This window comes from Lissotriton helveticus, chromosome 6, assembly GCF_964261635.1.
Source record: "Lissotriton helveticus chromosome 6, aLisHel1.1, whole genome shotgun sequence".
Classification (NCBI taxonomy): domain Eukaryota; kingdom Metazoa; phylum Chordata; class Amphibia; order Caudata; family Salamandridae; genus Lissotriton; species Lissotriton helveticus.
Genome location: NC_136067.1, coordinates 1,996,706,527 through 1,996,721,211, shown reverse-complemented (window position 1 = coordinate 1,996,721,211; position 14,685 = coordinate 1,996,706,527). Strand labels below are relative to the sequence as shown.

General features: G+C 39.2%; 1 protein-coding gene across 1 annotated transcript in view; it reads left to right on the top strand.

The window, feature by feature from the left end:
* The window catches only part of LOC144761997 (fucolectin-like), a 1,241,072-nt gene that overhangs the window by 981,420 nt on the left and 244,967 nt on the right, over positions 1 to 14,685 (top strand). The window contains exon 4 of the mRNA XM_078647164.1: positions 9,933 to 10,076. Within this exon, the coding sequence (XP_078503290.1) occupies positions 9,933 to 10,076 (144 nt within the window). The remainder of the gene's footprint in view (positions 1 to 9,932; positions 10,077 to 14,685) is intronic.

Here is a 14,685-nt window from a genome sequence, read left to right as displayed (position 1 = left end):
AAAAGAACATCCGCCAAGGCAGCTTTGTCCAAATTACATTGGCTCCCTGTTAGGGAAAGAATTAAATTCAAAGGCCTCTGCTATGCCCATAAGATAGCCCACAACAAAGGTCCCACTTATCTAAGAGATCTATTGACTATTCACCGCCCAATCAGAGACCTTAGGTCCTCAGGAATGTCACAATTCAAAATCCCCCGTGTCCATAAAGCGAAAATAGGTGGCCGCTCGTTTCGCTACCTTGGAGTAAAACATTGGAATGCTTTGCCTGCCCATCTAAGAATGGAACCTTCAGAAACGCTTTTTAGAGCTAAACTTAAAACTTACCTGTTTCCTTAATAACTGTCTTTTCTGACCGTCCCTTATCTTTTCTCGGTTAGTCTTGTAGGCAATTAGCGTGGGGATACACAGTTGTGCAGCCAGGCGCTTTATAAATCTCCTATTATTATTATTATTATTATTTGCTTTTATGGTTCTTCAAACTGAAATAAAGATGATGATGTTTTAAGTTTTGTTTATGATATCTTTGTTAAAAATATAGGGCGGGATTATGATGCCGGTGGCAGGTTCACTGCCATAGTACGGCCATTCTCCACCCACCAGATTAGGATGCATAGGCACTTCTGTTTTGTACTTGGGGGCACCTATGGTGACCCCTACATTTCCCTGCACCACGTGGCAGGCACCGCTTGGTGCCTGCCACTTAATGCAGAGAAATGCACAAGATGCAGCCAGCAGCACCCACCACAATAGTAAAAACGCACAATGGGACTGCCACAGTGGCGGTCGCATTGTAATTACATGTGCAGGACTGCTGCCATACAGCTGACCAGTCCCAATTCCCAGGACTTAAGTCCTTTGGCCATCATAATCAGCCCCATAGTTTTTGAAAAAATAATTGCAAATAATAATTTTGTTATGGGTTAATTTATGTTTTTTAATGTTTTTTTTTAGTTTATGTTAAGTTTTGTCAATTTTCTTAGTAAATTTAACAAATGCGTCAAATTATTTAAATATATATTTTCATAATGTTTACCATTGATTTATATGTAATTAAGGTATAGAATTCAGATGTTGGGTTTTTAGAGGAAAAGAATGATAAAAATGCAAAAATGTGTTAATATACATTTTATTGTATTTTAAATTCGCACTAATATATATTTTTTGTAAATTGTTTAAATGCTTGATTATTTTATGAAATGATAGTTTTATTATTTAGTTTTATACATTTGTAAATATAAAGTTTAAATGTATGTACATGTTCTGCAAGACATCGGTATTTTTGTGTGTATATAACTGAATAGTTTTTGAATATTTGAAACTTAATTTTTCAATTTTAATTTAAACAAATCATAATTTGTGAAAGTGAAAACAAATTAGTTGTAATATATGAATGTTTTTTCTTTGTAAATATTTATTCATTTTTAAATTTAAATTTCTATTTTGTTTGAATTTTTTGAAGTAATTTAAATGCAATGTTTAGGTTTATTTCAGCAATTAATATAAATGCTGTTTTAAATATTGCTGTATAAAATAGTAAGTATCAAAAAAAAATTCTCATGTATTAATACATATGTGTGTTTCTTTGTTTAATGCTTGCGTTGAAATTCAAAATATTATATAATAAAATACATATATATTTAAAATATCACATTGAATATTGACTTTTTGTAATGCAATCTTTAAAAAAAAAATATTTTATTGTTATTTAAAACTAACCCTGGGTGTAGTGGGCATAGTGGGGCTACGCGAAGTACCACAAAGTGGGGGGAAATCTACGCCCACCTGCACAATTTGCGTAGCCCCACTATGCGCTGCCTGGTTCCCTACCGCCCTCTTGTAAATGCCCTCCAAATGGTTTAAAACAATGTTGAATGAATTAAAACGACTGAAATGACATGCTGGTGACCGCGCATGCGCATTTGTGAAGAAGGAGTCGTGATAGACTAAAAAGAGGGAGCCACGGGACGCCGCATGTCAGGTAAGTCATTTTAATTCATTTAACAATGTTTTAAATCAATTGGAGGGCATTTACAAGAGGGCGGGTGGCAGGCAACTTCACTCCACCATGGCGTGTGTGTAGTGTTGCCTACTTCGCCTACTTTGCGAATCGCGAAGTAGGCAACACTACGCACACACCGTGGATGGAGCGAAGCACTGCGCCCACCCCTATATAAAACATTGAAGATTGTGAAGTAAATACATATTTATTTTTTTAATAATACTTGAATTTATGCTATACATATTACGATGGTTGTATGCTATTTTACATGTATCATATTTAATAATATTTTCAAGTGACTTTTTTGAATATGTATAGTATTATTTCATTTTACGTTTATTTCTATTTTGTTTCTCTGCTAGTTATTGTAGTTTATAAAAAAAATCTAATTATACATTTTTATTTAATATTATAATTTGATTATCCAGTTTGAAATATTTATTAGGTAGGATTTTGTTTTGAATAATGTTTTGTTTATTGTAAAACACATTTTTATATATATTTTATTTTGAAGTATGTATCATAAATGTATCCCCTTTAGTGTCGAACACCTTCACCAAATGTGTTGCATTGGAGAGAGAATAAGACTTTTGACCCATTTAGGACCCATCACCTTCCCCAAAATTGTTTAAGTTGGAGTGGGAATAGTAAATGTAAACCCTTACGTACCCAACACCTTCTCCAAAATAGTTTCAATTTTGTTGGCCTTAGTACTCTGTGCACTTTACTACTGCTGACCATTGATAAAGTCCTTGTGCTCACTTCCCTGAAAATGGTAAAATTGGCTTGCACAGAATTGGCATATTTATTTTACTTTTAAATCGGTATACCATATGCCATGTTTTTGATATTGTGTGTTGTTTTATTTTTCAACTGTTTTATGTTTACTTAAATGTAACAATATTTTTGTAGACCATATTTGTGTTATCAATATTATTAAAAATACATATTTTTAATAACAATATGTTGGTTAATGATATTTGTTTATTTTTTAATAAAGTATAGGGAAGTGATGTTTCTGATAAAATTATTCAAATTTTGATATTTTAGAAAATCAAGATTTTTGTAATCAATATTATGTCATTGATTCAAGGACTACAAGATGTAGTAAGCTTATATCATCCATACTGGTAGGCAGTATATTTTATGTGTGCTTGGTCTGGAGAAGCACAAACTCATGATTTAATACATATTACAGTGGTCTGAGTTGGCTTTACTAACAAAAAGATCTCTCTGATGAAAGCAGTAATCCACTGGGCTATCTACATAAAAAATAATGTGTGATTTGCATGGTACATCTTGTTTGAAGCAAGCATGTTAACCCTATGCACTGCTTTATCATGTGTCAAAACTGCTTAAGACAAAACTGCCATCTCTCTCCTGATAGCCAGAAACCGGTCCTTGGATGCTTGATTCCGGTCTAGGAAAGACATGGCGATAGGGTGGTGTGGAGTGCAAAAAAACGATGGATTTAGGCCCAGATCTTTGTACTGGGGTGAATGTAAGACATTGTTCTACATTCCGTCCATCAACTGTGGTTTTTGCAATCTCTCTCCAGCAAGCACCTTAATCGCAAAAAGTTATCTTGACTGTTTGTTGTTTGAAATGTGGTAGAAACACAAGGGGGCAGATTTACAAGCCCATTGCACCACTTTTGCGTCACTTTTAACATGGGAAAAGTGACGCAAAAGTGGCACAAGGGACTTGTAAATCTGCCCCAAGGAACTTTGAAGGGTGCTTTTATTGCTGTAAAATATTTTAAAACAGACAATGCCTTTGAGCTCGGCACCAGGCAGCCCTAGAGCGTGTCCTGTATTAAAGTGTACAAAATGTGATGGAAGGAATGCTAGAATTAATCTCAGCCACTGGTAATTACTCGGGCCACATTGCAATCCGTTGTTATTTTGCACACCATGCCATTTTTATTTAGACCCAGCTGTATGAAAGTCCCTTGAATTTCTATCAAGCCACAATATTGGATGCATTATTGAGAATTGCTCTATTCTCATAAATGTGATGACAAGGAGAGAAGAGACTTCTTGATCTGCTGTTATTTCGAAAGCTGCTGATTTGTCTTTCACCCTTACAGAAATGTTGCTCTATAAACTCTTCTATTCCTGGTCATGCTATGTGGGCAGATTGATTGCCCAAGGATTTATTTAAGGCAAACCCAGAAATCTGGGGGCCATGCATTAACTTGCTTTCAAATACAATCTGTATGGAGATTCCTTCGTCCTGGAAACTAGCTGAAATTATTACAATCTATAAAAAAGGGGACAGGGCTAACCCAACCAACTGTTGGCCAATAAGTCTCATCAATTCTCTGCAAAAAGTATTTTTGCAAACAGGTACTGACTCATGTACAAGAGTGGATCAGGGATGCGACTATACTTACGGATTGGCAGTCAGGCTTTAGACATAATGTGAGTACACTTGATCAGATTTTTTGTTTTGTTAGTTTGTATTGGCGAAAGGAGATCATAGGCAAGGACAAACTGTATGTTGTTTTTGTCGATCTTCGAGCAGCCTTTGATTTAGTGCCCTGAGCAAGTCTATGGAAGGGTCTTGAAGAGATGGGTTTGCTGGCCCTTCTGCTGGATAATATTGTGAGGCAGTATGCTGACACATTTGCCCAGGTGAGGTAGGGAAGGACGGGGCACTGACAGACCAGATCCATGTCGATCGTGTGGTCCGCCAGGAGTGTGTTTTGGCCCCCACCCTTTTTATGTTATACACAAATGGAGTAATTGACTTCCTAGATCAAGATGGGTATGATGCCTCTAAAATAGGATTTGCAACTGCTCCTGAACTCTTTCCAATTGTTCTGTGTGGATCGAGGCTTGGAGCTTAAGAGCTCCAAGACCAAATGTATGATTTTTAGTACACAGTTGTTGGAGAAGGATGCTAGTGGCTGACACACTTTTAGATATGGTACCAAGCTTTGAGTACTTGGGGATTAAATTGACCAAGAGCCCAATCTGGACACCACAGGTGGAAAAAGACCATGTATACTAATTCAACATAAAACACATACAGGTAAAATTCACAGGAAATAATATCAGCAAGGGTCCAGCATTGGAAATGTATGATGTGAAGGCCCTTGGGGTGGTTCTTTATGGAGCTGAGCTGTGGGGTTACTCCCACATTAAAGGCCTATCCATAGTGGAGCAACGTTTTTTAAGAACCTTATTTAATTTGCCTCCTTGTACACACTGTCCCCTCTTTATTTAGACATGGGCCAAAAGGAAATTGTTGTTATTGTTATTTTAGATTTATAGCGCGCCCAATCACCTGCAGGTCTCTAAGCGCTTGGAAATCGATGTTATTACAATAACTTGGCTCACTCCTCAGAGAGACACAGCTACAAGGCTACATTGCGATCAGGGCTCTTCCGAACAGCAGAGTTTTCAGTGATTTCCTGAACCGTAAGAGGTTCACCTCCCTGCGTAGCCCCTCAGGCAGCTTGTTCCATAACTGGGGGGCCAGAACAGAGAAGGCTCTCCCTCCCTTAGTCACTAATTTGTAGCGGGGGCAGACCAGTAGCTGAGAATCCGATGATCTAAGTATTCTCTTTGGGTTGTATACTTCCAGAAGAGCTTTGATGTAGGCCGGAGCATGGCCGTAGATCGCCTTGTGCGCTATACAAAGGCTCTTAAACTCAACCCTCTCTTTAACAGGGAGCCAATGAAGGTTTTGAAGTAGAGGGGAGGCCTTTGTTCGTCTGGGCAATCCGAAGATCAGTCGTGCCGCGTCATTCATTACGACCTGAAGTCTGTTGGTCAGTATTTTTGGGAGGCCAAGATACAGGGCATTCCCATAATCGATCCGTGAGATGACAGTTGCTGCTACAATTGAGCGCATCATAGAATGAGAGAGGAAGGGGACTAGCTTTCTTAGTTGTCTGATGATGTTCGTGCAGGTTCCAACAACGGTGGACATTTGGCTGCACATTGACAGATCACAGTCTAGTTTGATACCCAAGCTCTTTACGTTGGCACTAGGCTTTGGGGCTACTCCAAGCTCTGCAGGCCAGTACAGATCACTCCACGGTGAGGTGGTAGATGGAATTACCAATACCTCGGTCTTATCCGGGTTGATCTTTAGTAAGTTTTCCGTCATCCACCCTACGGTATACCTCAGGATGTTTTGAGCTTGGATTTGTGCTGTCCCTGTGTTATCGATACTCAGCACAAGCTGAGTGTCGTCAGCATAGTTGAAGACTCTACAGCCCATCTCGGCCAAGGATGCAATCAGAGGCTGCAGGTAGAGATTAAACAGAAGTGGGGACAGTGCGGAGCCCTGTGGTACCCCGCACTCTAAGAACCCCACCTCAGCTATCGAATCCCCTAGTTGTATCCTCTGTGTCCTTCCCGAAAGGAAGGATTGCAGCCACTTAACGGCCAAGCCTTTGATCCCAAAGGCCTCCAGTCTTCCCAGGAGCAGGTCATGGCTGACGGTATCGAACGCCGCTGACAGGTCTAATAAGATCAGGGCGCTCGTTTTTTTGCTGTCAGCCATGCCTCTCAGTTCGTCTAGTACCGAGAGCATCACTAGCTCGGTGCTATGGTGTGCTCGAAACCCCGCCTGTCGCTCATGCAGTAAGCCATGGGATTCGAGGTACAGGGACAGGGACTTCAGCACGTGTTGCTCTAGGACCTTTGCAAGGAAAGGCAACTGGGAAATCGGCCTGTAGTTCTTCAGGACAGCCGGGTCTGCGCCTGGTTTCTTCAGCAGGGGTCTAACTCGCGCCTCCTTGAGATCACCTGGTAAATACCCTGTTTCTAGGGACCTATTGAGGAGAGAGATAATCCGAGCTTCCAGTAGCGGCCGTGCCACACGGGAAACATTCGGGGGACATGGGTCCGCTGGGGAGCCAGATTTGGTTTTACCCATTAGCTGCTCTAGGCTTAGCTCATCCAGCTCAGGGAACTGTACTATAGAGCAGTGAGCAGGATTATGGGCCTCAGAATGTATAGTGTCACTATTCACCATACTATTCTTGATTTCCAGGATGATGGTCTTTACTTTTTCTAAGAAATACCCCTGGAAGGTGTTACAGTTTATGGGAGACTCAGAATTCTCCTGCAGATAATATTGAATGTAGACTGCTGATCATTTGGCACAGGTTATGGACAATTCCTGCCCTTGAGTCTTACAGTGAGGGAGTTAAAGACCTTTAGGCCTCTGAGTACACTTGGAAAATACCGATGAGTGTTGGACAAACCCTAAAACCATGTGCATGATTGGTAAAGAACTTTTTGGGGAAAATGTGGCGGTTAACAAAATTAGGATGTGTACGAGTTACTTATCTGACCAGAAACCTTTAGCCGCCTATGAAGGTACCTTGAAGGTACCTTTGATGAAATTTCTCCTCCGCTGGCTAGGAAACTATATTTGCAATTTAGGTGTGGTACCTTACCCATAAGACCATTTGCCAGTCGATGGCAACAGACAAAGGGGCAAAAAGATTATATGTGTCCAGGTTGTGATGAGTGTCCTGAAACACCCATTCATGTTTTGTTTAGTCTGTCCATTATACAAACAAATACGGGCAAAATGGATTGTTCCTTTGTGCAAATTTGTGGGTTTTACGGTGCACAGAGAAATGTTCAGAATATTACAGAATGACACTACCCAGATAGTAGTTTGTTGTGTGGCCATGTTTCTTAGGGTCGTTTGGATTAAGCGTGCAACATTGTACAGGCTCTATGGCTTTACATGAGAATGGTTTTAATGTGTGAGGTACTGAGCTGTGACATTTTTTTATTTTAAAAATGAAGGCACATTTTGTGATTTTGAAATTTTATACTTTTTTAGCAAAAATTGTGTAATGGGTTCTACTACCCCTTTTAACCAATATGCTATTCATCACCATTTTTAATTTTATGTAATTATGTATTTGTTTATTGTGTAATTGTTTGTTCTTCTCATATGTATCTTATCTATTGAAATAAAACGAATTTCGTTGCGCGCACTGCATCGCATTTGGTGATGCAGTGCACGCAATGAAATTCATTTATTTATTTATATGTTTACTTACCTTTTAAACTCCGTAATCCATACATTACTACCCCCCACCCTGCCCCTCCTCCTCCCCACGTCACCGCCCGGCTGGTACTCCCACTACTGGCCGCGGCTGGTCACTGGTAATTACACAGGGCAACATCCCAATCAATCCTTATTTTACACACCATGCCACCTCAGTTGAGACCCAGCTTTCTGCAAATCAATCTTGACCCTGCTCCAATGGTATCAGTCCAGCCCAAACCGCCAAACGTGTCCTTACTAAACTAGAACACCAGCAACCAAGACCAGTTTTGCCTTTCTTATTGTCTCATAAGCTGAGAATGATTGGTTCCAGTGACCCAGTGTGCACAGGACCCATGTTGGGCATAATCATCCCACTTAAGGCAACATATAAAAGTATAAAAAAGTGATGGGTGGAATGCTTGAATCAATCTCAGCCACTGGTAATTACTCGGAGCTGCCTCCCAATCCATGCTTACTTTGAACACCATGTCACCTCAATTTAGACCCAGATATACGCCAATCATTCTTGACCATGCTCCAGTGGAAACAGTCCAGCCAAAACTGTCAAGTCAAGTCCTTCCTGAACCCGAATACAAGCAACTGATAAAAGGTTGTAGCAATGGAGCAGGGTCAAGTCTGATTTGCATATTGCTGGGTCCTAAATTAGATGGCATAGTGTGCAAAATAATGATGGACTAGAACTCTGAGTGACCTGGTGTATTATGTGGGACCGAGCTCTCAGTGTCTATTATGATTGGTGAATATAACATGCATAATTCTAAGTAAACCAGTGAATTATGTGGGTTACTACACTGAATGTGTATCATTTTTAAAAAAGAGCTTTAAGTGAGTCAGTCAAAGTTGTATAGCAATCACAGATATCACAGATTCCTTAGTGATTTTTGGTATATTCTGACAGAGTCCTCAGCACAACTTGGTATTTCAGAAGAGTTATGAGGGACCTCTGATATTTTCATAATAAAACAATTGTAGTAGAAGATGAACAGTAAATCCCCATAAGCTCACACTGAACAACCTTACAAAGTGACCACTTTATCTTAACTTCAATTTTACAAGTTCAAATGAAAAACTGTCCTTAACATCCTCATAGGATATACCAATGATTCAGTAGCACTCTAAAGCAAAGACATCCAAGTAGGTCAGAAAAGGTATTTTGATTTCTAAGCAAAGTCTGATTTGCACAAGTTGCACTAATGAATATAAACTTTGTGACTATCGACCTAAAAGAATATTGTGGCCAGAATATTGAGGGACACAATATCACAAGTTAAGTGCATATGGGGAAATTTAAATGTACTAGTCCAAACACCACATTTAAGTTCCTTGAAGATATACATCACCAAGGTACTTATATGTCAAGTTAGGTGTGAAAAATATATGCTTGCGTACCTGTTGATAATTCAGTTTTGATAATTTATCCTCGATATTCTGTTCCATTGATATTCTGATTACAACATACAGGGTGCACACCATTCGCTCACGGATCATTCTTTAACTCTCAGCTTCGAATCATGGCTAAATGTTTGCCAAAATATATTTTGAAAGTGCTGTTATAACCCTCTCAACAGATGACTCTGATGAATACCTCCTGCAATATTCCCTACCATGTGGCAATGCTGAGTGCACAAGTACTATGTGGGCATGGTTAGGGCCCATACTTCAAAGTTACAGTATGTCATGACTAAGTAACACACAACTCTCTGATATCTAAGGCACTTCTTAAGTATACTGACTGACAATGTGTATTGTGGGTTATCATACAGAAGCTGAGGTCAGCTCTAATAGAGGAAACTAGGGATGTTGCCAGCAATCAACTTTCTAAGTTATCTTGCTTTACACCCTGACTCGTCTACTTTTTTTGATCCCCATATTTCAAATGCAGCTATCAATCCAGACTGTGTGTTTCCATTCATCTTCAAAGGAGTAACCTACGAAAGCTGCGCCAAAAAAGATCGTACTACCTTGTGGTGTGCCACCACTAGCAACTACGACAAGGATCATCGCTGGATCGAATGCTATGGCAGAGGTAAGTGTAAAGCATTTGAGTTTTCTTCATGGATCTTAGAATCACCGCCTGAATCAAAATTCACCTTGCCTCTAGAAATGTGTCGTGGAGTTTGCAAAAGATATACTGGTTTGAAGAAACTCTACTGTGTGTTCATGATAGGATACAAGGAGCAAGGAGGGTACATGCTTCTATATTCTGCACTCCTCTCCCTTAACCAAGGCTCTAGAGGCTGGGTCGTTAGCAACTGTTCAATTTCAGTTTTTTTAACCAGGTTACAGACCTGAATTGTTTTTGTAGATACAGCCCTTCTAGACCTGTTAATTCAAAGCAATAAGTACTCCATTATGCGTGAGAAGATTCTCCTAAGGTGTCATATTTTACCCAGCAGGCGTTCAGGTGCCCAATGCATCTCTCAAGGTGGCTGTATTACGGTCTGGCTCAAAAAAGACATATTAAGAACAAACACGATATAAGGGAAAATCATGTATTGTTGCAGAAAATCCAACAGCCCTTAATAAAACAAATAGGAACACACAGATCACAAGAAAAGTGATAAGTTTACAGTTAGTCTCCCAAGATCAGGGGCCCATTATATAGCTGATATACTTTTTTTTATTAAATCTGGTGGGTGTATATATGCATTTGGTGACAGCATTGGTTGCGCCTACTAACCTACTGGATGTTGTATACAACAATTTCAAAGCAAACAACAACAACAAATTATTGTAAAGTAGCCAAAGGCTTAACATGTCATTTAAAAAAAACTGAATTATCGAGATTGACATTAATTAACGCACTGGAAATTCACTTTTGTGAAGTTAATTTATTATACTCTCTTTATTTTCTTCTATCTTATTCAAGTGCAAGTACCTAATTGGAATTTATAAAGTTGCAGATCTAACACCTATTTTACCCCAAGTTTGTGGGCAGGCTTGGAGCTTTTTCAAGTCCTGCAAAAAAATAGGTGGAATTTTAGCCATGTGATCAGGCAAACGTCTGTGAAGGAGCTGTAAGGATCACAGGCCAGTAAAAGGAAACAACATTGTTGAGTCTTGGATGCACATCACAGTCAGATCAATTGCCAAAGTGCATGTCCTCCCTGGTGTGGTATGCATGTTGGGATAAGAATGCTGACCTACCTCACCTACAGTGTCTTGCCAGTCCTGCATAAGTGATATCCTCACCTCCTGCCTACTATTTGTGCCTGACTGTGAGACTATTGCAAACCCATGGCGGTGCTCAGGTTGGAAACGTGAACACTGCTTGCCACTCCTGACCCATCATGCAAGACTCAAACATGAAGGGGCAAGCATTCCTGTCTTTTCCTTCGCCTGGTGCACAATGTGCTGCCTAGCACCAATAGAGGCAACCTTGCATCATGGTGCAAGGTTGCCTGTGTGGTAAGCAGGATTGTTTTAGTGCAGGAAAGTACCCCCGAGGCATGTTCCTCTTTCCATCTTTCATGTATAAAGAGTAACAAAAGGGAGAAATAAAGATATTTCTCCAAGTTATGCCTCACCTGGGAAGGCGTTGCATTTTGATGAATTCCCAGGTCTACCAGTAATGGTAAATCTGGGAATGCATCAAAATCCATGGGTGTATGCGTGGGAACACACACGCCCTACCCATGGAACGGCTCCCTGGGGCAGAGTAACGTAACGCAGCGAATTGTGCTGCATTGATTTAGTCTAGATTTATAAAGCAGCTCTGGGCCACCAAAAGCTCTTGCGCCACGTTACGTTGTGCATGGACATCAAACTCTTTAATAAATATGCGGGGCAGTTTCCTTGCATTGATCAACAATTCATTACAGTTCTTTCACGGTTTTTGCCTGATTATGTAGCTTAAGAAGTTTTTCTCTCGTTAGTTATAACTCTACAGCATTCTGAGAAAGTAAGTATGGAACAAAGCATGGAAAACATTCACTTTTAAAGGACAATGAAAAAAAATACTGACACTAAAAGCATATATATTTTTTCACAAAAAATAAGGACGTTGCAAAGCATTTGCTCCTTAAATCACTCACATCTAAGTTTTCTGAAAGCTTGATAGGGAAAAATACATTATTTTCTCCATTACAGTGTATGGTTGCAAAGGTGAGAAATCCATGGATGAACCCAGAAAGCTATGCATTTCAGAAAAGTACAATACATTCCGAATTCCCCCAGGGCTCTTTGTTTAGACAGAACTATGGTTTTCAAAACAACATTTTTATGGAGTTCTTTTTGCAGTGCTTGGTTTCTATGACGGAACCATTACACTTTTTCCACTGAACAAGACAGTTTTCATAGAAAAGGTATTTTGTCATTTTGACATTTCTATATAAATGAGATCTACTCCTGATAGCAGACTGTAGGGCATCAGTTCAAAATGTAATGCTTTACTTGATACCTAATTTGTATATTTTCTTTCTTTTGTATATTTAAACTGCTAAAGCTGTGTTTGGCAACAAGATGGCAACTGTCATTTTTGGTACTACAGGACAATTTATGAAAGAATTATACTGCAACATTCCCCTTATGTTTATGAGTCATAGATGAAGAGCAGTGGTTCTTAACCTTTTTACTTCTTTGGAACCCCACCTACTTATTGCTGAAACCAGGGGACAACAACTGAATCATTATAGAATCTCGGACCTCCAGCAAGCCATAATTGAAGCCAAGGATCCCAGCCTAAGAATTTTCTATGGTTTGAACCGCAAAACAATACACAAAAAACACAAAAACAAGCATTCATCAAGCAAATAAACAATTGATTAAATATTTAGTTCATAAACAAATTTAAAAGTGAAATTTAAATATTCATTTTAATAGGAAGATTAGAGATTTTCTAAATTAAGTGTAGGTCACTCAATGTCCCTACTGTACTCTGTTTGAAGCCCATGCAAAGTTCCCACAAATCAATCTGGGGTTATTGACTTAGTGCCTGATTTAGATGTTGGTGGATGGGTTACTCCCTCACAATGGTGATGGATAGCCTGTCTGTCGAAATTAAATCCCATATGAAATAATGGATATTAGATTTCGGTGGACGGGATATCCGGCACCATTGTGATGGAGTAACCTGCCCACCAACATTTAAATCAGATCCTTTATATTTATTCTCCAATTTCAGATTCCAAAACATTTACAAAACATTTAAAACATTTCAATGACACATTTTGCTTCTCCATACGCAGTTTAATAATTATTTAATTTTCCAAGCAGTCGTGGACCCCTTGAGTAGGATCGGCAGTCCCTAAGGTGTCCCCTGACCACAGGTTAGGAACCTCTGATGTGGAGCTTTCATCCTTTGGCGGAAAAGCTTAGACAAGCAAAGTCAGCAACTGAGTTAAGGCCTACAATGATTTTTCATTATGTACCCACCATGCATTATTGACACTCAAAAAAATAAAAAATAAATTAGGTGCCAAGTGAAGCGTTACATTTTGAAATGATGTCCTACAATCTGCTATCTGTAGTAGAACTCATTTATATAGAATTCTATCATATTAACGAAAATCCAAAATGAAACCAGTCAGACTGACAAAATGAGAATGAGGAAACTTCATGCTTGGGAAATGCCAAAATGACAAAATACTTTTTTCAATGAAAATAGTCTGGTCCAGCGGAAAAGGAATAATGGTTCCAGGGTAGAAACCAAGGACTGTATAAAAAACCAAATTCTTACAATTACTACTAATATTTGAATTGTAAGAATTCAAGTATTGATTTGTAGAATTACAGGATGGCAATAGTGGATGAAGATGGTACCGATGAAATGGGGAGGAGGCAACCGGGAGCGCACAAAGGCAGGAAGGAAAATGATAGGATTGGGGAAGGGAAACTAAGAGTGGGGGAGAAAAAAATATGACAGAGGACTAAGGGGGTTAAGAGGTATCCCCCAGGACTAGAGAAACCAAAAATCAAAAACTGAGGTAAATAATCTTTCTTCAACAAAGGCTTTCACTGAGTTGATTTGTTAGACTCTTTCTAAGGATTCCTGTGTATGAAGAACTGGTTGCAAAATGCTGTTTGCAACTTGCAATGATTATTTTTGCGACCAGTGTGGTAATTTGCGAACCGACCAATGAACTACTGGGTCTGTTATCAAAATATTGAATCGCAGTGGGTTACAATTTGACATACTTCATAAAAACTATTGAGGTAGGTCGCAAAGTTTGACCCACTATGATTCACAGGCATCACAGGGATTGTGGCATAGGGGTCAGCAGACTGCCATGTCTGAGCCTGCTTTTAAATAAATCAATCATTGTTTTTTTTAAATTCAGCCCATTGTCCTGAAAGGGAAAGTGGATGAGTTTAAAAAAAAATGTAAATGTTACATTTGAACTAACATTATGTTTTTTCAGCATTCACATTGGAGAGGGGTCCCTTCAGGACTCCTTCCCATCTGTGAATGGGTTACATCTACGTTTGCACACTCTGTAAAGTATTAATGGTAGGTCACAGGATTTCCGTCGCAAAATATGAATATATCCCATTCAATATTGGTATTTGAATGGATGCCCTAAACATTACCACACAAAAATTATTTGATATTTAGTTGCAAAACCAAATTGCAATTTGGTAATGTGTTACGGAATCACAATTTGACTTAGTTAAATATGGTCGCAAATGGGCCCATT